Source organism: Brachyistius frenatus, unplaced genomic scaffold (assembly GCF_029030835.1).
Source record: "Brachyistius frenatus isolate BFR_SWC_R1_liver_20210118 unplaced genomic scaffold, ASM2903083v1 Contig_9, whole genome shotgun sequence".
Lineage (NCBI taxonomy): Eukaryota > Metazoa > Chordata > Actinopteri > Embiotocidae > Brachyistius > Brachyistius frenatus.
The window spans coordinates 7,961,596-7,986,119 of NW_027210608.1; the positions used below are offsets into that span (position 1 = coordinate 7,961,596).

The window sequence follows — 24,524 nt, forward strand, 5'->3', positions numbered from 1 at the left end:
GGTGTAGGGAACTGGAAAGACAAAAGTTAGACTTGTGTTTTTCGATAGAAAGTGACTATAAATACAGATATATTAACTGTAAACACTGCGTATACTAAAATACCATTAGGTCTCCGTAAATGACTCGTTTTAAAGGTTTGATTTTGAGGTGTGATTGAGTTATTATGGTACGATCCATAAAAAAACTACCTTCCTACAATTAGACAGCCCTGAGCACTGACAGTGGGCAGTGTCTTTAGCCTGCATGTACAGCAGAAAAGGATAGATTTAGCCAGTATTTTCACCACTTTCCACAATTATTTTGGTTGTTTTGTGCCCATACTAAAATTGATATTCGATACGTTGTTCCTAAAAACAAATTCTAAATTAACAGTATTCATCTCAGAAATGTAGCTACAAAGATGTAATTAAACTCCTTGCCTGAAATTTTACCAGAAAAGAAATAGATAGATAGATACATAGTTACTTTATTAATCTCCAAGGGGAACTTTTTTCGCTATAGCAGCATTTATAGATACAGGAAAGCAATAAAATAACAGTAAAAAAAATATTAAATATAAAAATGCACAGTATATACAATAAATAGAATAAAATAACTAACTAAACAATAGTGCAAAGTTTTATATATATATTTAAACAAACAAGAAAAAACAGACAACGGTGTTATTGTTGTGTGATGGATTTTGCCAGAGGTGAGTTATTGTACAGTCTTAACACAACATTGTAGACCCACTGGTCAGGCAAAATAGAGTTCCTTTTAGAAGTTTCACTTTCAGGGTTTTGTGACATAGCCTATTGGGCATAAAAAAAAAAGCACAGTAATGGACATGTAATTTATTCTAAGCTGAAATACATGCACTGAGTCTGATCCAGAATATTTTCATGTTCAAACGATATTTGACAAAACTGCAGGCTTTCTTGAAAGACTACATTTGCAAGTGCTTTTTTTTTAAATGCCTTTTTTCACCTTAAATTGCTTAGAATAGGTAATTTGAGACTAATGCAAATGTTAACAAGGTAAACATAAGCATACAACATCCAGTAGGTTTTTCACACGGGAAACATTTTGACCCAAATATGTCCATAATAACTTTTTATAAAAGCTGTGTTTTGTTAAATGCATCATATGTGCATGTCGTTGTCGATTATGCTGATGGCACATTAGAATGAACACAACTTGAGACAGTTTTTTTTTCTGTTTGTTTGTTATAAGGCAAGGAGAAAATAATAACTGTCTTATTATTTTATTTGCAATTCAGGCTCTCTACATATTCATCATAATTTACTCCACTTTGAAACTTAAAATATGAACTGCGTCTATATTTCTCAACTATTGCCTCATGCAGGCATGTTTGTCTGGCATCTAACTCGAACACATGAGCTTTGAAGATTAACAAGGATTTGTGTATCTCTGATGGCTTTAAAACTGACGGGGTTTTTTATCAGATAAACTACATTTATTAAACAGCAGTTTTGCAAAGACTACTTTACATGCATTAGCCTATGTTATTAACAGCAAATAGTGTTGTTGGTTTTGAAGTGTGGTTGTAGGTCAAAGATACAAAAATTAGATAGTCAAAAGGTTCAACCAACCTCAAAGTTAATTCAAGATTAATTTAAAGGTTGTGAGATTAATTTTGAGCAAATGTTTCACAATATCAGTCAGCAATTTGTGAGGAAAACAGTTGTTTTGCTGATATCATAGATGATTACAGACATAGCTATCTGGTTTGAAGCTTACAGGAAAAGGGTTGTTCAATATTCACAGATATTGATGGTGCTGTCTTATACAACAACATAAATACCATCACTGAGTTCTGTTTTTCACCTCAAAATGACTTTCAGAAGAACGCAGCACTTTACTTTAGAGCCAGGAGGTTTGGATTCCCCTCAGCAAGACCTGCCAAGAAGTGGCTTCTGTCTGCAGGGAAGGACAAGTGGGCCCTGGGTGAAATGAAGATAGATAGCCGATACTTCATTAGCTAGTTAGGCAGAGGGAGGGGTATACCGCAGAGGATAGCAGAACGTCGTTTTTCAGTGTTGCTAAGAGCCTTTATTCTAGTGCAGGGCATAACAATGCTAGCAAAGCTTTAGTTGTTATTTGCTGCTCAGTCTCATTCAAAGCAAACTTTTAGTCTTTTCACTGTTGACATTTTGCCACCTTAAGACATTATATTTCTGGTGGGATATATTGTTTCAAATAAACAGATAACAGAGGCAATTCAGTGTAGCAAACAGGGCCATGGCAAGCCCCAGTTTTGGCCCTGCAGTGGAGAATCGGTTGTTGCTTCCTTCCCCACAGCCCGAGTCCAGCCTCAGGCTTGGTTGTCCTCTAGAGATTTGGCGAACACCACTTCAAAGACAGATCCCCTCTCCTCACATACCGTATACCCCCCCCCTCCTCCCCCCCTGCAATAAACACAAGAACTTAAGGAATTAATTAGACACTGGATCAAACATGGGTTAGAAAATTCAGCTCGCTGAAGATACCTAGAATAGTGAAATTAAATGTTGAGCATTGCTCTCCTTGTTATTGAGTATCTTTGATATGTAAAAGCCTGTATTTAATTTCAGATCCAGCATAACAGAATATATTGACAGTCTCTTGACCTCCTCTTAGTCACTGAGGGGTATGGTTAGTGATGTTTTGTTGTTCACACTGAAGGACAGCACCACAGCCATGTAAAACTGCAATGAAAAATGTCCTTGATACCACCACCAACCGAAAGTTTCAGCCACAAACAAATTGATTTGCACATCAAAGAAGCAGAAACTCTGTTCATCTTGAAAACGTCACATTGTGTTTATGTTACAGGTGAAGGGGTTAAATTTTTCTGTGAATCTAATTGATGTTGAGCATAACCCAGTATGGCCTAATCAATATTTTACATCACAGCCCTCGTGCAACCAATGTAAAATCTTTATTTATAGGTTTGATAACAAATCACAGCCTGTACAGTTGCTGATTACCCAACTACACTTGCATTAGCCCATGTGTCGATGATAACAGTTGATTCATGGTTGCTAATATGAGAGGCAGGCTCTCATCAACATGCTGATACGGATTGTATGGGAAATCTATGGAAAACACATTTGTCCATAAAGGAGAATCTTTGTTATCTTTTAATGTCATCCCCAGATGGGCAGGCTGGCTATCACTGACTGGAGGACACAGAGCATGTCAAGCTTGTAGATTTGTACTGAGGGCCTATATGAGAAAAAAGGATTAGGCTACCAAGTTAAGTCAACTATGAAAACAGCATCATTGATTTGAATATCTGGAGTAGGGCAGCATCATGGTGCAGTGGTTATCATTGTCGCTTTACTGCAAGAAGGCTGGGTGGGGCCTTTCTGTGTTGCCTTTGCATGTTCTCCCGGTGCCTGTGTGGGTTTTCTCCAGGTACTCCAGCTTCCTCCCACAGTCCAGTGCACGGGATGTGAAGACATGTACATTAGGTTAATTGGGGATTCTAAATTGTGAATGTGAGCGTGAGTAAATGTGTTCCTTTCTGTGTTTGCCCTGTGACAGGGTGTATCCCACCTTTGCCTACAGAGGGTTGGAATGGGCTCCACAGGCTGTACAGGATAAAGTAGGTATAGATATTGGATGGATGAATATCTAGAGTATGGATATTGGTTCTTATGTGTTAGCTAAACATAATACTTACTGATGTCAAGGTTTCAGTGATATTTAATAATTACACAATGACATAACTATTCTCCTTATAGTTGAAAAGAAAATCTGGTTTGGATGAGGACAGTCGATGTAGACTCCTTTGAATAATTATTTTAAGTTATCTTGTCTCACTCCTCACACTACATCTTTTTTGAAACTATTGGCAATGCAGCGTAATTTATTGCACTTGCCATGTGTTGATTGAACTCGGTCAAATGACGCTAAGTGCAAATGCTTTTTTTTTTTTATCAATATTCTATTTTCAACTGCAAATGCTCATTAACAGACGAGGAAAACCCTCTTTGACAAGGAGCTGAGAGATCATAAGTTGACTGTGAAGCAGCAGTGGCTGGAGGCAGTGTTTAGAAGTACACACAGGCAGGATAAACATCAGAGGACCCTGCCAGGCAGCCAGTAAAAGCTGTTTGCACTCCTTCATACAAAACGCCCATTATTTTTTCCCCCCTTCTTTTCTCTTACTTTCTCTATTCTATTCTCTTTTTCTCTCTTTCACGTCATACGCCGTCTTTCTTTACCGATGTGTTTTCATCCTGTTTATGATGCACCTTTAACTCTTCTTTTTTGACTCTCTTTCACATATATACACTATTCACACACACACACACACACACACACACACACACACACACACACACACACACACACACACACACACACACACACACACACACACACACACACACACACACCAAAAATCCACCCTCCCACTATATGCAGAATGTGTAGTTAAGCCACCCGTGCATCAGGCAGAGAAGCCAGCATGCCCAGCCTCCCTACCCTCTCACTATCTGCTGATCAAAGAGCTGCTAAACAGCTAGAAACTACAGTGGGTGCAAAAGCGGAGCATGCACAGCAACACAATTAGCAAGCAGCACGATTTAACATGTTGAATTCCAGCTCCTGACCCCTGATATTTTCACAAACAAACACAGTCGACAATTTACAGTATGTGCATACAAATTTGGGATGTACACACACAAACGTGCATATATACATGTACTTACATTTTATATTTTGCTCACACACACTCACATAGACGGTGTGATGAACTGTGGTTTCACTTGTGAGTGATTGTTTATGATGGCCTCTGACACCGATCTTTAAGTTGCTCAATTAAAGTTAGTGAGGAGCCTCAAGACGGGAAGGAGAGGGGAGGAAGAGGAAGATCAAAGGGAATACAGTGAAAATCCTGGCAGGAGAAAGATGGGGGGAGTGGGGGTGTATCTATGCAAGTGTGCAAGGGGAGAGAGAAGGGAAGTAAGCAGAGAAGAGGTTAACAAGGAGAAGACAGTGGAAAGGATGGATAGTGCAGAAAGAGAAAGTATGGATACATAAAGAGAAAAATGTTTAGCCTACTGTTGAAATTAATTGTCACTCCACTAAATGATGCAGGAGTCATGACAGAAGTCATTTTTTTATTGTATAACCCTGTTAAGTGGACAGAGAGAACAGAGGTCAGCTCGGGTTATTAACAATTCATCAACAGCAGTATCCTCATCCACACCTGGTACTATATGAAACATCAAGCAAATAAAGCAATTTAGATTAGTGAGCGGGTGTGTTCTGTGTGAGTGGTGCAGCAAGGCAACCATAGATGCCAAATATTTTGGATTTGAGAGAGTTTTGAGTGTCAGAGAAACAGGAAAAAGGTATTTCAAATTTAAATTAGTACTTACTTAAAATGCCTTGTATTCTTACATATTTTTTAAGTATCATATAATACAAATAATGTACAACAGAAATATAGCTAAACAGTATTTCAAAACACTTTGTAAATGATCAGACATTCTTAAAGAGTGGTAGTACTTCATCAAGGTGTGATCACGGTCACAAATTTTGGTTTTATCTGAAAACAATAACAAATATAACATTTTTGGGAGCTTCAATGGTACCTGAATAAAACACACCCTTGTTCTGTTCAGTACACTGCAACAGCCCAGTCCAGTCAGCAGTGTATAGTATGACAGCTAATGTCAGAAAACTAAGTTATTAATTATAATATAATATTAAGATATCAATGATTAGTAAGAGAGCAGTCACTTGAAACCTAATAATTAAAACGAAGAGCATTTTTTTTCATCACGTTCTTAACATTAAAAGTAATGCCAGAACATTTCTGGGACCAGTGCCAGGTGAGGGTAAGCCACAAATCCAAGGAATTTGTGAAAAATGGATGTGAATCATGGACTGTAAAAGGATCACCATGTACATGAAATGTCTCTGGCTCCCTTCACTGCCACTGCTTATTCAAGTGTGCCCTCCAATGGAGGAAAACGGGTCATGTTGACAAAAAAGACTCCTCTGCTAGATGATATTGTTGGTTCTTGGACTCTGCAAAAGGGTTGTTTTTCACTGTGACTTTTCTCTACCCTCGGGTGCCAAAATAGCTGAGCTGAGTGCATTTTCTAGACCCACTTTGGAGTTCAACTCAGGAATTACAGGCAGTTCTAACCATTAAGTCTGATTTAATATCACTAAATACTCAGAGGAGCAAATGCTGAATGAGTCCAGTCAAGTGTTATGGATGTTAGATAACCTTGATGGACTTTTTCACAAATGAAATCAACTATCAAATACTTTTAATTCTGTGAAATCTCAAAGAATTATTTCTGATAATCCAAAAAACAACCAGAACAAGGACAGACCTCATTTAGCATATGTTCATTAGTGACACATTATAATGTAGTTTTTGGAAAGGTCGCTGAATGATTGCGAGGCTCTAATCCAAATGCTAATTCAGTAACTGATTGGAAAAGCACAGTAATGTGATGATAATAATATGCAGATGAGTTCTCATCAGAGCTGTCTATCCTTTAACGAGATGATATTTGAGTGTACTGTACTTGTGTGTGTGTGTGTGTGTGTGTGTGTGTGTGTGTGTGTGTGTGTGTGTGTGTGTGTGTGTGTGTGTGTGTGTGTGTGTGTGTGTGTGTGTGTGTGTGTGTGTGTGTGTGTGTGTGTGTGTGTGTGTGTGTGTGTGTGTGTCTATGCTGGCAAGGCTGCATTCATATGTGCAGAATGTGTCTAAATCAGAGGGCACATTCACTTTCATCAGAATATTTAACATATTAATGTTCAATCAATCTACCAGTGCACCAATGCAAAGTTTGATTAAGACATGCCACAGTCAGCAATTAATAGACAGAATGAACCACACTTGATTATACCACTGCAAGCTTACAAGACCAGCACCTCACCTCTCAGAAAAGTTGTTAAATTCAGATAGTCATCCTGAAATGTTTTGGTTTGAGGATGTGAAAGTTTGTTCTCAGCTGCATAGAGGTTAAATGTATTCCTCCATTCTGGTATGAGGTTTTTATGGGTGCTGTGGTTTCTATTCACACTCCCCAAATATGCTGGTCAGTCAAAGAGAAGAAAACACTCTGGGGAGAGTTGTGTTTGCTGGGAAGTCGGCCAACAGGGGTCCAAAAGCACAATCACAATCTTATATGTCCTATTTGTCATACACCGATACTTTCCTAAAATGTCCTTGTGTAGTTTTTTGTAATAATAGGTTAATCAAATTTAATATATTAAAACCTCTGAATGTGCATCTAAAGTAGTCACAAAAAAGAGCAAAGTAGATTTATCAAGAACTAACCTAATACTCCTCTACCTTTTGTTCTACTGCAGTTATTTGATGGGCAAAATTAGTCCTTACTTTACAGATTAAGATTAAAAAGAAAAAAAGATTATAAAAGACATCACATTTTTAAGACTAAGCACACCAGCAACCAAACCTTTGGCTTGTGTCCCCTTCCAAAAAACCCTCCTTTTGAGAGCTTTCACCTTTCAGATACCTGCATATCTGAGCTGTTTGCAGTCCACAGAGATAACATTTTCCAATATTTCGCAAAAGATTGGAGAAAAGCCAAACAAATTAAAATATATCAGTGTCAAAGAAACCTGTTTTTTCTTCTTTCCTCCCATAAATCATCTCATGACCTCACACACTTATACAATTATACAAATACACAAATTATCATGAAAAGCAAACATGGTATACATTTTATGATAATATATCTATGATGGGTGTATATTACAGCAGAACATATTTTTTAGTATGTTCTGATTTTACTTGATCTGAGTACTTCTTCCACCACTGTTTTATTTCTACTTTACTTATTATTATTATTATTATAAGTATTATTACTTATTTTGAAACACAATTTGTATGAACTTGATTAAGCAGGCATATACTTATGACTGTCATAGTTCTGCCTTTTAGTTTTGGGGGTTTCCTGTTTTATTTTGAAATTACTCCCACATTGTGTCTGCTGTGTTTTACTTCCTGCCCCTTTTTCCATTCAGTACTCATTCTCACCTGTGCCTCATTATCCCACCAGCACTCTGTAATTAATTCTGCCTCTTCACCTTTCAGTTGTCAGATCAGACTGTGACGTTTTTGTTCCTCTTTGTGAAAACATTGGTTTCCAGCTTATTACATCTTGTGTATGACCTCTGCAGTTTCTGAGTTTTTGCCTTTTCCTGCTCTTTGACTTTTTACTTTACCTGTAACAAGCATTACTTGAGTAATGCTTGCAATTTGTTAAAACCACCTTCTGCTGATTAGAGTCCTCTCTCTTTCTTTGATTTATAAACCTTTTTCACAGCAACAAAGCACAGGTGTATTAACAATGGCTGCATCCCACTTAGGGGAGGTCCTGGTTTTGTGCATGCTGGTTCACCATCATGGCTGACTGGGGCACTTAATGAAACTAGGTCATCATAAACATACCTGTGCTTTTCCTGTAGTGATGACAAGTCAAAGCACAGCTGTGAAAAATACCTATTTTTATAGACTTTGAATTTAGAAGTAAACTACTTCAGCTGCCCAGCCCCCACACCAGCAACATCAAGATAAACAAGACTTCATTTTGAAAGGTGCACTGTCATTTATGAAGACACACATCTACCAGATTCCCAATTCAAATCATATTGTGATCACAGGAAGTTAAGTGTAGATCTCTGAACGTGATCTTTCACAGAAAAAAAGTTACTCACCTCATTCTGTAATACCATCAAACCCCTAAACAGCACTAACACTGAATGGAGAGTTGTTTTTTTCATCATCTCAAAAGCACTAACAACACATAAAGACAGGACTTATTGTAAATTCAGATTGGTTTTACTTTTTCTGCCCATTCTCTAAATGAAAAATGTTGTTTCTTTCACCCTGGAACCCAATGCCCATTAAAGAGTGATGAAACAGAATGTAACTGCTCGTCTCTCCTTAGTGCAACATTTCAAACCCCAAATTTAGGAGGAGGAGATATGATGGAATAAGCTGGCGCCATTATGTTACATTACAGCTATGTGCACTGGAGTATGGCTCATCTTTGGGCAGGCCATTTACAGGAGTGCCCTGCATTTTGTCAACATTTATTTATCTTAATGTGGGACCTGTTGAGTTGGTTGTGCAGGACAAAAACACCATACACATTTAAACAGAGCCAAACACAACAGGCTACACAACCTGCCTGCTGCTCCTAGAGGCTGTTCCAACATAATTTGGCAGAAGTTAGGAAGCAGCCTCTCTGCAATTGCCCAATGTCCACCGCCAATTCAGAGTGACTGACTGGCATCGACTGTTGAAAACCTTTTCTCTTGCTTAAGAGGATGAACTAACACATCCTTGCTGTGTGCCACAAGAGGGCAACAAACACCAAATGGAGTTTCTGCGCGAGTCTTTTCTCTTTCTTCGCCAGAAACTCTTTCCTCTAACTTTGATTTCCACATCCTGTCCTCTCCGATAGCATTTCAACCACAACGTTTTTCTATCAGTTCTTATAATAACAGCAACAATAATGAAGGCTACTACTGTTTCTCTTCCTCACCCTTTTACTCCTATTGCAGCAAATACAACTGCTAATTATCACAATATTTGACATTAGTTGGTAATATAAAATAGTATTATTTTATATACTATTAAATACACATAAAAATATTTATGGTATTAAAATATGAGGACGACAGTACAGATCCTTTATGCCTTTGTAGTGTATATAGCAGTGCTGTACTGACATCTGGTGGATAATCCTTATGACTGTGACATTAAGAAAATATTAGCAAAGCCTCTCACAGTGGTCATGTAGTATACCAATATGGTAAAGCCCAACATCTTACGTCAAACTAAACATAATTTCTGAAGTAGTTTACAGTTTGCGTTAACGGCACATTCTGTAGGATAAAGTTGTTTCTCTGATTGCTAAAATCAAGAAAGTATAAACCAAACTTTGACCAGTCCTGTAACACTAGACAGTAGCTAAACTTGGCACATTATGTCAGCTGAGTAATATTCATGAGTAATATGTTCAAACAATCATGTGTGATTTGCAAAAAAAAATGTCATTCGTTTGCATTTGAACAAAATTGTATTATTACATTTCATTTAGCTGACGCTTTTATCCAAAGCGACTTACAATAAGTGCATTTCAACCATGAGGGTACAAAACCCAGAACAACAGGAATCAAGAAAATACAATTTCTTCAAGAAAACCAAACTACAAAGTTCTATCAGTAAGTGTCATTTTAAGTGCTACTAAAGTTCTACTGTTCAAGGTAAAGTCGGAAGAGGTGTGTTTTTAGTTTGCGGCGGAAGATGTACAGAGTTTTTGCTGTCCTGATGTCGTTGGGGAGCTCATTCCACCATTTAGGAGCCAGGACAGCAAACAGTCGTATTATCAAAAAAGTACACCAGCACTTTAGACTCATGAACCAGAAATTCAGCAGGTGCTTTCTGACCTTTTATCCTTATGACCACATTGACATTCAACTTAATATTCAGCATTAGCTGCATTTAAAAAAAAAATGTATTAAAAGTATTGTTGCCCTAGTTAGTGTGTGTGTTGTACTTACTGTGTCTGTATTTGTGGTAAACAAGCATGAGTACCTATTGAATCAAAAGCAAATAAATCTTATCAAACTTCCCTATTCATACTCGACAATAATTTTATGAGTTCAGACTGCAGAAAAGAGAATATTCAAAAAAGTATTTAAAATTATATTCAGCTGAAGCAGCAATCAGATAAGGAAGACACAGTTGGGATATTTGCTGGGGTCATGAATTGTTTCTTTCCCATGTACATGCCATGTTCAACAATATTAATAACTAAAAAAAAAAAACATTTAAAAAAAAACACAAGGTAACACAAAACGGCATCGTAACTTTATCACTCAAGTAGAACTTGTTACAAAATACATCAAATCTCATATTTTTCTGGTTACGACTTCAGAAGCAAAACAAATTTACATCTTGTGGCATGACATGCCAAGCCTTCATTTGCTTCTTTCCTTAATCCATTTAATATGTTTACCCTTTCCCTTTGCTCAAATGCAGGTTCATGCATATCTAAATCCTTCAGCAGCTCTACATTAAGCGATCTTTGGCCAAATAAAAACATTTCTGCAATGTGTCGACATGAGGATATCTTTAAAGTGATTGCAATTGTTGGTTGTATTCACAAATAAATTGTGTATTTTAATGTGAAATTCTGTCTCTGATCTTTCTTGTTTTGTACTTTACCGTATATCCTGTCTCATAAAGAGGTATTCCAGTGGGAGGAGCTCTAGAAAAACTATTTCTGAGAGCTGAAACCAAACTTCAAATGATTTCATTTTAACCTGGTACACAGGTTCACAAGCATACAGTAGTATAGCACTTTTATGTTTGTCAGGGAGCTTTCCAACAGGAGTGAGCTATGATTTTTGACTCTGACCATCTAGGTCAAGACCAGGCAGGACATCTCTTACGACTCAGCAAACCAGAAGAGGCTGACCTGGTTGTCCCTTGTCATTCAACTTTCTCAGGAGGAACTACTTCCATTAGCAACTGGAGATGCATGGTGATGGGCCCTATAGAGGAATAAAGGTCAAAGGTCACAGTGCTACACATTTCAGTGTCTATCTTTTGATCACATCCTTACTCTTTTCTTTTGACAGTTATGAGGATCAACAGACACATTTTGAATGTAAACTTACTCATGATTTTGCGTGCCCATTTCCGGTAAACAAAAGGGTAGTAAAGGAGGAGTCCGCTCAAGATGAAGATGGTGCAGTAGAGGTACTCCAGTTCCGGCTTCTCGATGATGGGGGCCAAGACGAGGTAGCAGGACACCAGGACAATTAGGCCTGGTATGACAATCGGTACCTTCAAGTGATCACACAAGTACACAGGAAGTGTTTACTCTTTACGTTTGCTGCTGATTTGCTGTGCTGGACTACTGCCACAACCCCAGCTAAAACAAATAAAACATGATCCCGCTGTGAGTCAAATATCAACTTAATTTTCAACCAATAAAAACATCAGCAAAGAATGAGACCAATTTATGATCAACCAGTTGAAAAAAAGATGAGAAAAGATGTTGTTCAAAAGCTTAATTAAGCTTTCAGAAATTAAGTCTTATTTATTGAGGTTTAGGTTATTGATTAGTTGACGTGTCCTGTTAACAATGTATCTCTACCAATCAATTAATAAGACTTTTAACTGCATATGAACATCAATGACTTGATTCAATCTCCAAAACATAACATTGGACCACATTAGAAAGTAAAACTTTTGACCCAAAACAACATAAAAGTGTAGCTGAAACTGAAAACTCATCAACCAGTAGGCCTCACCTTCACTGGTCTGTGGAGTTCCTTCCTGGTGAAACGCATGATGATGAGAGACAGTGCTGCTAGACCATAGAACAGCCACTGAGCAAAGCTGAAGTAGTTAATGAGGGTGTTGATGTCTGAGGGGATAATGTAGATAATAGACAAAACACCCTACAATGGAGAAAAAAAACACAGTGGATAGTTTATTGTATTTATCTGAACCCTCATATAATATTATAATATTTAAAAAAAAAATGTAAACTCCCCAAAGGATTTGTTAGCTTATTTAAGTTGTTGCAAACAATAATCAACACAGTGAAGGAATATGCAAAGGTTTAAACATGAAAAAAATCACATGAATATGTGAGACCATTATAGGTGTTAATGTTTAGATATACAAAAGGAACTCTTTTAGTAAGTTGGACTCACGTTGAAGATGAGAGCAGGCAAAGGAGTGTAGCGCTTCAGACTAATATAGGATAAGATTTTCACCATGTGACCTTCTCTGCCAGATACATAAGCCAGTCTAGGGGGAGATAAACATAGAAAATGTGTTCTGTTGTTGTTCAATTGTACTTCTGTGGCAGCAACTTTTGTTTTATTGCTCAAAGTCTTCGCAGGAAATCAGAACCTCACTTTCACTTTCAAATTTATGTGTTTCTTTCTCACACACGTTCACTCAAATATGCTCATCAAGCAGTTTTACACATACAGACAGAGAAAATGTATCCTTCAGGTTCAACAGTATGTTTCAAGTTGAATTCGACAGTAGTCTTTTTTACCTGCCAGCTGTGAAGCAGCTTCCATTAGCAGAGCCAAATGTTGAAAAGACAACAAAGAGAGGAACAATCCAAGACAGGGGGTAAAGGACTCTGTCTCCAAAAGTCTAAGGAGGCATAAACAAATCCTTCAGAAAAAAATGGAAGCAGGTTAAATGGACTGTTACTGAGATTTAATCAAAAGTTCTCTGGAATAAAGCAAATTGTGTATAATGTGTTTAAACACATTATACACAATTCAGATGAAAACCAAAGGCTGGCTCCTTTAGGAAAGTTCTCATTAATGTCTATTAATATTTAATTTTACACCACACTGATAAGTTATTACAGATTAATTTTAAAACTCCATGGCAACTTTCTAATATCCTTACCACGGCAACAGCTGGAGACAACAGCAATTCGGTGGTGGTCATAGCAGTGAAGTAAGCAACGTTGACCAACACATAGCACACAGAGACCAAAGGAATCCCAATGAGGATGGCCAGTGGCAAATTCCTAAGAATAATTGACAAAAAAAAAATCTATTTTAGAGGGTAATAATTTGTACTGTATATTTATTCTCTAAATCTTACCAAATATACACTCCGCTTAACCAAAAATTATCTTTTTTAAATCTTAAAAAGCACACTTTGTTTGTCCAATCTACTGGTATGAACTCAGCTGCACTTCAAGGGTGTACAGCCTTTTAAAATATGCAACTCTGACTTTGTCTGCAGTCGACTTGAATTATACAATAATCTCAAAATCTATTATGTAAACACTAGGATGTCTTAAAGATAAGCTTGTACCTGTAGGGGTCTTTCAGCTCCTCTGTAATAAAATTCAGTTGATTCCTGGGAAAACAATAGAATGAAAAACAACAAATGCATCATATATATGCTCTGAAAGCTCAGTGTCCTCTGCAGGGCAGTACCATGATATTTGTATGCACTTGCTCAGTGACACATTAAAGCCCAGTTTTACTGACCCTGTGGAAGAGAGAGGGAGTATGTATGCTTTGAAATCATCCTCACATAGTCAGAAACCTAAGTGAGCCAACAATGTTCTGCTCACACTCCTTCACCACAGAGGAGGAGAAGATGGAGGGAGGCCAACTAGAAACTAAGAGTTGTTTACAACATAGGACACCTAAGACATGTCGTGGAAACCCCAGTGTTATAGTGCAGAAACTAACACAAAAATATGACACTCATGACTAATCGGAATGATCAGTGAACACCTCACCACACTCTAAAATGTACAAATACCTCCCTAAATTGTCACAGACACGGTTTACTGACTACACAAATTCAGCAAAGACCAAAAAATAAATTAAAAAAATCAACATTCAAGCAATGCATCCTTTCAATATAGACAAAGGTGAGTAGACAGTGACTCATGGTTATACCAGTCGAGGGATAGACACGGGAGACACTGCTTGTGATCTTTCAGTTCCAGTTCCAAGGTACATAAACTGTCTCTGCATGCATCTGATTCACACAAGACCTGCAGGAAAAACTGACAGGGCTGCTTCCTTTGAACCTAAAAGTATTACAATGAATTCCATCAGCAAGGCAGAGATCTACACTGCCAGATATCTGGGCTCCACAGTATCTGCTGTGAAGGAATGTACCTCCACTGGTTAATTGTTTCCATAAGTGCGCTATGTGAAACTCAGCCTATTCTGGAGATAACAATAAGGTTGTTAGAGGGTTGAATACACACATCTGGAGAAAGGGCTCAAGGATAGAGAGTAGAAATCTAATAAGCAGGTACCACCGTCCTATGAAAATAGATTTTGGCTTTTCAGTTCTAAATGCCGAGTAGGAACACAGTGCTCCATATTCAAAAATAAAACAGTAAAAGACTCATTGTGTCAGCTGAGAGAGTGCATTCCTTCAAAGAGGAGTGTGGTCAATCCCACACAGCCTGTAAAAGGGCAAAGTGAAGTGAAGATAAACTGTTACCATCCATCATAGGCCCACAGCCCGTTATAAAACGCAAGTCCAATCGATCCAACAGATGTTGACGAGCCATCGAAGGCATTTGACAAAGTCTCAGTGTTTCCTGGAATACACATTTATACAAAAATATTAAGTCTTATAATTATCAGTTACTAAACATTTAATCAAAGGGCAAACACATTGAAGGCAATGATAAGTGCAATAAGGCCCACCTTGTGCCAACAGAACGATGCCTGCTACCACTATGATGACAATGATGAAAAGTTTGGCTGCAGTAAACAAGTTCTGCACGTAGCTTGCCAGTTTCACACTCAAACAGTTGACGGTGACAATGAGAACTGAGAAGAAAAAATAAATTTTATAATTTACAGCCTCAGATGAACATTTTAATTTCTTTAGAAAAAAGAGTTACTATTTATGATACTAAAACTTTCTTTCCTTTGACAAATATCCCAATATAAGTAAGTGATTAGTGAACTAAGTTGCCTCTTGTGTCCCTGTGAGCACTGCAGTCCCCAGACAAGCCCATTATAAACCATCTATATTTTAGCAGGTTAGATGTCTTTATTTAAACTCGAATCAAAGCTAGTTTTTTTTCACATCTGTACATGATACATTTACAGTAATTTGTAGTTACCCTGATGGCATTACCAGGAAGGCTAACCGCTGTAACTCTGCCTGCTGTAAACACAACACTGACATGTACTGACCTTATAATGTTGCATATTTACAAAACCAGAAACAATAACATTCATTCATAAAGTCATGTTTCTGCCCAGCTGACAAAGTAAGTCATTTTTTATTGTATACTTATTCATTGTAGCAGTGTCAAATGACTTACCTTGAAAGGCTTGACAACATGTTTTGTTGTTACACAACAGTGACCATAACATCACAAGCATGCAGTTTTAATGCAGGATACATAATAACCCCCAATAAAATCTACAACAACTACTTTGATGTTTGTGGTTTACTGATTTAAAGCATGAACTTACATATAGCTGCTGCTGACAGACTCTTGGTAACAACCGGAGGAGGACTGCAGCCAGGGTAGAAAGGAGTAGAGGCGTATTCTGCGAAGCTCAGTGTGATGATAGCGAAGGAGGAGGGCTTCAGCACCATGACAGTGGTCCAGGAGTAAAGGTAGGCTACAAGGGAGCCAAAAGCCTCCATTAAATACGAATACTCTCCCCCTGATTTGGTGATCATGGTGCCAAGTTCAGCATAGCACAGTGCTCCTGTGTAGCCACACATACAGACACACACACACAAATACAGAGAGACAGGTTTAAAACAAACTAATAGAGAGGAATAGCTTTTCTTGTATGGTTCAAGGAAAAGGTCTCAACATTATGGTTTGAACAATCGTGATGTCAAATGCTCTTGAAGTCAACGCCAAATCTTAATCCATGTTATTCCCAAACATTATAATTTAACCCCAATAATTTAGAGTACAAAATAGACTATAAGACTACAGGTTACTGATGGTAAGAATTTGGTGATAATAATTTAGGACAATGTTTACACATAAATAGTTTTTTTATGGAAAAGAAAATGTGTTTGTTTTTTTCAGGAGATTTTATAAATACTCTACTTTAGTGAAAACATTTGGTAAAAGACACATTGTTTTATTTGTAAGATTATTTTCGATTTGAAACTTTTTCTGGGATTTTTCTGTCTGTGGGTGTAAGTTAGGTGTGACAAAACCATTGTGAGATAGGTGAATATGGATGAAATACATTTACAGTCATAAAGGTTCATGTGACATGTGACGTGAAAAAAAGTACTTCCCATGGAAATGTTTGTCTTGTGATCTTAGTGATGGTTAAGTTGCTGCCCTAAAAACTTGGAGACTAATCCCTTTTGTTCCCCATAAAGATTAACATTTACCACCTGGATATTGAAGGACAAAGTCCTGTGTATTTTAAATATGGGATAATTAACAGACTAACCCAGTCATTCAAAAAAGTATCCTATGACTTGCACACCATTTGCTGTTACATAAACAAACACATTGATGTAACAGTTCAACAACTGCTGAGTGTATAGAAGCAATCACTTTCTCCTTATCTAGGAATTCCTGACAATATTGTTGACACAGTAATAACTTCTCATGTCACTGACTTTGAACACCGCAGTGATTCAGAGATGCTGCTTGTTCAGATAGGGCTTGTTTTGGCATTTCATCGACTCGTCCATGGTCAGTGCCTCAGTTGTGGCCTTGATAATGACTAATTAATTTATATCACCATAACATGATACACAAACAGAAAGTAATGAAGGTTCTCAGCTGTTCTTTTGGGAAATAGCAGACATCGTGATTAGATATTCTTAAAACTTTCTGAAAATAATGTTCTAATTGAAACCTTTCCCTTTGTATGAAAGCTGGAGCCTCTTTAAAACGCAGTGATTTAGATGAGATGAACATGTTTCACATAATCCGCCATTTGTGCATTCTGTATTGTGTGTCTACATCACTGAAAATAATCGTAACATCTTAATTGGCTACAAAAAGCCAAATCTTACCACGATAGTAGACCTGCTGTGATGACCATGTTGAACTGATTTCTAACATCAACTCATTCATAATGTTCTGGTGACAAAACTGTGATTTTGCTGTCGACTTTCCAGAACACTAAAATTTCCTTTGAAAAATTTGTTTTTTGTGTTTTTCATTTACATACATGAGTTGTAAAGGATATGAGACCCTGACCTAACAACACCCCTCTGATGCTGAACAGTGATGCTTCGGTTCAAATGTTGTCTCACCCAGAGTGGATAACATGCCACAGGCAGCCCAGATGAGGAGGCAGGGTCCCACAGCTCCAGAGTACAGCAAAACAGCCTTCGGAGAAATAAAGATGCCCGAGCCAATCATTGTCCCTACAATCAGACAAATGCCACTCACCAGACCAACCTGAGGAAACATGTAGAGAAAAAATGTAAATATGTTACACCACTGTTTTCAGAAAACTTTTGTCTCAACATTGATTGACGGTAAGTATTTAGGCAATTACACCTTTTGTGGCATTTAGTCTCTGTGCTTAAGCATTTTTATTATGAAATAAAATAATGGATCTTACATTAAAGTTCCACTTTTCAGCTTTAATTTGAGTTGGTTAACATCCACACACAAATAACTAAACAAAGAGTTTTCAGAGGAGGTGGAATAACCTTTACTGGCTACGTCAATCACCTGATCTCAATCCGATTGATCTGAAGTCAATTTGCTGAAGAACAGACATGAAGACAGAGAGAACCCGCTACAAGGAGGCACGAGGCACGATTCTCATGTTGATGTGTCTACTTAGTTTTGAGTAGACGATGTAGCAAACACCACATCAGTATGAGCTTGATAGTATCTTAAATCAGTTACTGCAGCTTGAAGTAATTAAACATATACATGATGTCCCATGATGTGATTATAAAATTATGGACATTAGCTTTATGTTCTAGCCACTCAAGCAGAGTGGTTGTATGGTTGGCAATGTCAATCAGTTAGGTTGACCACATCTTTGGTCCAGACTGAAATACAATTGAAAGAGTTTGCCATGATTTCTTTATGTTACCTAGACATGTTCTCTATACCCACCCTAACGTTCACACTTTTGAGTTTTGGTAAAAAGTCTCAGATATTACTTTATGGATTGCAATCCACTGCATCCATATAAGATCCAAATAACTTAAGTCTTGACTTAACCCACCAATTTTTCATGTAGCACTATCAGCAGGTTATAATCATCACTTTTCTCGTGAATTATTCAACATCTACATGAATTGGCGCAAACTTTCATGGCCATTTCAACTTAAGTGACCTCCATGATCCCCTCGCTTTTCCACCGACACCCCAGTCAAATCATAACTTTGATATATGGCCCTCAAAACTCATAATATTTCCCACATTCCCAGTCAGGCTAGTCAGTTCAGAGATAATTAGCATTATAAAATTGTTATTGTGGGCATGTCAGCAAGTTGAAATGAGCATTAGGCTAAAAGCACCATTGTGCATAAATCCATCTGAAGACTCTTGTTCATGTGACTCTTGTTCATTTTTAATTGGGATGGATACTTGAAAGGAATTCAGTTTCATTCCCCACCAGCGACACACACACATCATGACTGTTATTATAGACTATTTTCTAAATTAACCAAATAAGGTAGAAATGAGGTTGTGCTAATAATCAATAATCTAGAAACATTATGATAATAATCCTGTTTTATTCAATGAAACCCTTTCAGCCACCCTAAAATTTACTTTAGGGCTGAGGGAGCTTATATGGAGCCTGGACAGCACCGCTGAGTGGATGATTGTGGAGTTAATGGGTAGAGACGCTTGCTGTGGCACTGCCTGGTACTCAGTTCCTGCCCCCATTACTTTAAAAAGGCATGGATGATGGGATCCTGCAGTGTGAACATCTATTGAGACTCGTTCTCAGGATCCCACACACACATAAAGGACAGGCAAACAGATTCACACTCACATCTTTTTGAAGCACCGTGGCCTTCACAGCTGGCTTGTCGTTGGTGTGACCACTGTGGCCAGTGGAGCCATTTTGTGACTCCTTCCTCCTCCTGATGCTGCTTTCATCCATTGCAGTCTGTTGTTGCATGAGAAAACACAACTATGTGAACAAACTTCCCACCAGTGATGTTAACTTTTACAAGATTATCTCTGTTGTCCTTATCGAACGTTATCAGGTTTACTGGGAGAACTGTCCTGCAACCAGCAATAAAGGTTTCCTCTAATTTGGCCAAACAATGAGGCTCACACAAGCAAAACAACTCAGTGAAAATACAGCCAAACCCAAATGCATTTACATTTTTAATCCAGTAATTTTTCAGATTGTATTACTGTAAGAGGTACTGATTTGGATTTACTACACTGATTTTCACTTTGCACTGTTTCCCAAGGTTCTCTGAGCCACTGTGACTCCGAGCTATAAAATCTACCTCATCAAGTGATATCTTACACGAACCATCAATGAAGCAGCTCAAGAAAGGGCTGCCAAGTTAAGCCTTTTAGAAAACCAACTCACGTCTTTTTACTGGTTTAAGATGGATTTTCACTTTTTGCAAGAGAACTGCTATAAATTCCTGGAAGTCATTCATCTTGTATAAGCCACTTTGTGTGGAGTTATTAAGTCAAATCCTTGTAAATTTTAGTATATGTACCAAGAGATTTTTTTTTTTAAATTTTTTTATCTTGAGCTATATCATTTTGTTATTTGTAAAATTATTTTTTTAAACATTCAGTAAGTGTGAGCACATTTTGTGCAATAAGCGTCAATACTTTTCTGAGGAACCTTGGTATTTAAAAGAAGCAGACTTGTGTGTTTAAGTGCAATGGGTTTGTAAGAGTAGCAGGTTATTTCTTTGGTCAAAAAATGTAATCTATTTTCCATGTCACTCTGTAGTCTTTCTATTCAGGTAAATGTCTTACTTAAATTAGTAGTCTAAATCTTTGTTTAAAGATCAGTAAACATAAACAGATTGAGGGTGAGACAAACATTAACAAAGAGAATTGGAAAGAAAGAGATGTTTGCCACATTCACTCCCAGTGATAATATTTAACTTGTCTTGTTACACACAGAATATCTTGAGGATAAGGAAGTTGAACAATAACTTTGAGACATGATAAATAAATACAAAAAATGTTTTCACTTACATATGGCTTTGACTTAAACCACCTCAGTGATGCTCCATGAACCTTGAAAGTAGCTGTTTTACAAACCCATTTGCAGTGATGTGAACCCCATAAATGATGTTGGGCCAAGTTAAGTGAAGGAGAGCAGGAATGTCTGATGCAAATGAAAACCTGGGGCTCACTGAGACTGAACACACTCCTCTGGTGGGAGGTTCCCAAATTCGATTGGACATCCTGGATAGCCCTGGATGAGAAGGGGGATGGGTTAGAGCAAGAAAGAAGGAAAGAGACACTATGGAAAAGTTATCATTTAATAAAATATGCTGATCAGAGCTCAGATGGGAAGTGTCCAGGAAAAAAAAGCAAGCAAAAGACTGTTTGGAGTTACATAACATGCATATTTCCCTAATTCTTTTAATATTATGCATCTCATTTCCAGAAAATATTTAATATAGGCTATATGTCCGAGGAAAACAGAATGGCGTGACACTATGACTGTGCCTTATAATTGATGAAAAAGAATGTGATAGGCATAGCATGTAAAACTGAACTTTTTACTTTTTACACAGACAACTCTGCAATGCTTCCTCCTCTCTGAGTTTATCTAGCCTGACTTCTTTCACAATGCCTCTTTGATAAAGACATATGACACCGCTGCAGTTGTGTGCTTGTACGTGTGCGTGTGTGTGTGTGTGTGTGTGTGTGTGTGTGTGTGTGTGTGTGTGTGTGTGTGTGTGTGTGTGTGTGTGTGTGTGTGAGTGTGTGCGTGCGTGCGTGCGTGCGTGCGTGTGTGTGTGTGCGTGTGTGTGTGTGTGTATGTGTGCAATATTCCGTTTCTTCTCTGTCCACCCCTCTTTTCTCCTCTCTTCAGAAGTCTGTTGAGAACTTACTTTTTATACTGTAATGTTCTTATAATTTTCTGAACAGACCTTTTTTTTCTTTTTTACTAAACTTTTTTACTCCACTTCATTGTCAGTTGTCTTAAAAACCCAGGCGTTCATCTGCTTATGCATGTGGGTAAGCCCCAGCTTCAGTTGCAGACAATTATAAGCTTTGAATTGAGAGGGTCAAGTTAAATATGGGAGGAATTTGTCTATATTGTATTCAAATGAAATGAAGAACGATGTAAAGAGTGCTTGATTGTGCATGAATGTATATGGCCTTAGAGCCCAAACTGTGGTGTATATGCTAGACCAACTACATTTCCTTAAAATATTAGGGAGGAATAACTTCAAGAATTCAATTTTTAAAGGGCAAATGTTTTGATGAACGTATAAATTAAATATTCTCTCTGATAAAACATGAGGTTTTCACAGTACACTATCTACTTACACTCCCTCATCACACAATGACTGCAATGCAATCCAGGCAGGCATCCCCAACAAACTTATATGCAGACCTCAATTTATCCAGCAGCAACAAGTTCAAAGTCCACTGAACATTTCACATTACTGATTCAACTACACTGGCTCCCTGTGTCACAACAGATTAACTTTCAAATCTTACTATTAATATTTAAAATGCTTCATAAACTCTCCCCTGCTAATCTCACAGATCTCCTTCAGACATACACTCCCTCCTGCTCCCTGTGTTCTTTATCAGCAGGTATACTGGCGCTACCAGCCATTAATCTCCAATACTGCACCAACATTTTTGAACTGACTTCCTCACATCCACATAATTCAATACGGAATTCAAAACTAATCTTAAAACCAGTCTGACAAAGGGTCAGATATATCGTGTACGTTATATATTTGTCGTTCACGGTGTTATATATCAGTTTTCTGTCACTGCATCTTTGATACTACAATACCAATTTCAACTCATTGCTGAGCTATGCTCTGTATTTTTCATTTCTCTTTTTTATTGTTAGTTGACATTGAGTGCCATGAAAAGGGCCATCGAATAAAATATATTTACTAGTATAACTATTTATAATATTCTTAAAACTCTCACTCTAACTACACCAGGAGCTAACAATTACATTAGATTTTAATTTCTTTATTTTAACAATTTCAATAATGACATCATCAACAAAATGAGCATGCAAGAATAGTCAAATGATTACAGTCTGTTAGTTTAACTTTTAACCCACAATTGATTTCTGACTAACACCGATTTCCTCTGGTGGCTGCAGCTTTACAATAAAATACAAAGGACACGTTTTGTTTTGTTTTTGTATGGAGCTTGTACTAGGATTTGAACAATTACTGCAGACACAGTTATAATCTGCTACAAGAAAACATTGGCCTATGAACTCAGTAACCCTAAGAACAAGAATTTACAGCCAATTTTCAGACAAATTCAGAGGGGCTTAGGATCTGACTGACTGCATTTACAACATTTATAAACGACATTTCTATATACTACAGCATGACCTTTTAGTTTAACATATTTACAGACACCTGACTACACCATCATGCAACAATGTAAATAGTAGTCAAATAGGACACAGCAAGAACACATTTGCCACTAGCAGTTGTGAACTCACATGAGGCTGAAATACCAGAAAGCCGAAAGGTTTAGAGTTCAAAAGTTCAAAAAAGTTAGAAACATTTGTACTGCACAAAATTACACAACTCAAGTGATTCAGCTGAGATCATGTTAAATTATGCAAGACATATAAAACATATATAATCATCACCAATCATGTTTAATTTCATTTAAAATATGGGTGCCTTTGTTTTTATTATTGCAACCCTGGTGAGTGAAAGAATGTAACCCAATAGGCTGTCTTTAATTGAAACCCACAGGCACTTAATAGGAAAGTTGTTTTTTAACCAATGTTAATTTTATGGCAATGGCAAAAACGCCTAAATTGTAGTCCTACTTTGATGAGACATACAGTGAAGGAAATAATTATTTGATCCCTTGTCGATTTTGTAAGTTTGCCCACTGACAAAGAAATGAACAGTCTATAATTGTAATGGTAGGTTTATTTTAAGTGAGAAATATAATATTTAAAAAAACCTCCAGAAAATCACATCATATAAAAGTTATAAATTGATTTGCATTTGATTGTGTGAAATAAGTATTTGATCCCCTACCAACCAACAAGAATTCTGACTCCCACAGACCGGTTAGATTAGTCCTCTCTCTTTAAGAAAGTACTCCAAATCTCAACTCGTTACCTGTATAAAAGACACCTGTCCAGAGAATCAATCAATCAGATTCCAACTTCTACACCATGGGCAAGACCAACAACCTGTCTAAGGACGTCAGGGACAAGATTGTAGACCTGCACAAGGCTGGAATGGGCTACAAGACCATCGGCAAGCAGCTTGGTGAGAAGGAGACAACTGTTGGTGCGATTATTCGGAAATGGAAGAAACACAAAATGACCATGAATCGCCCTCGGTCTGGAGCTCCACGCAAGATCTCATCTCGTGGGATATCGATGATCATGAGAAAGGTGAGGGATCAGCTCAGAACTACATGGGAGGAACTTGTTAATGATCTCAAGAGAGCTGGGACTACAGTCACCAAGAATACCATTGGTAACACCCTACGCCGTAATGGATTAAAATCCTGCAGCACCTGCGAGGTTCCCCTGTTCAAGAAAGCACATGTATAGGCCCATCTGAAGTTTGCCAATGAACACCTGAATGATTCAGAGAAGGCTTGGGAGAAGGTGATGTGGTCAGATGAGACCAAAATCATACAAGAAACGTCTGACCTCTGTGCTTGCCAACAACGGTTTCTCCACCAAGTACTGAGTCATGTTTTGCTAGGGGATCAAATACTTATTTCACACAATCAAATGTAAATCAATTTATAACTTTTATATGATGTGATTTTCAGGATTTTTTATTTTTTTATATTCCGTCTCTATTAAAATAAACCTACCATTACAACTATAGACC

General features: G+C 37.5%; 1 protein-coding gene across 2 annotated transcripts; it reads right to left on the reverse strand.

The window, feature by feature from the left end:
* Nucleotides 1-10,067: 10,067 nt before the first annotated feature.
* Nucleotides 10,068-20,723, reverse strand: slc7a9 (solute carrier family 7 member 9). Of its 2 annotated transcripts, XM_069690269.1 has the most exons (13): nucleotides 20,683-20,723; nucleotides 19,499-19,615; nucleotides 17,787-17,934; nucleotides 16,013-16,255; nucleotides 15,230-15,355; nucleotides 15,021-15,120; nucleotides 13,863-13,907; nucleotides 13,446-13,569; nucleotides 13,078-13,181; nucleotides 12,725-12,821; nucleotides 12,317-12,466; nucleotides 11,678-11,846; nucleotides 10,068-11,551 (listed from the first exon to the last, which is right to left on the reverse strand). In XM_069690269.1, exons 2-13 carry the CDS (start codon nucleotides 19,607-19,609, stop codon nucleotides 11,490-11,492), a joined length of 1,479 nt encoding a protein of 492 aa, XP_069546370.1. In that variant the 5' UTR covers nucleotides 19,610-19,615; nucleotides 20,683-20,723; the 3' UTR covers nucleotides 10,068-11,489. The 2 variants fall into 2 exon arrangements, with proteins under 2 accessions (XP_069546370.1, XP_069546369.1); XM_069690268.1 differs by lacking the exon at nucleotides 20,683-20,723 and having other exon boundaries at nucleotides 19,499-19,627.
* Nucleotides 20,724-24,524: the final 3,801 nt, after the last annotated feature.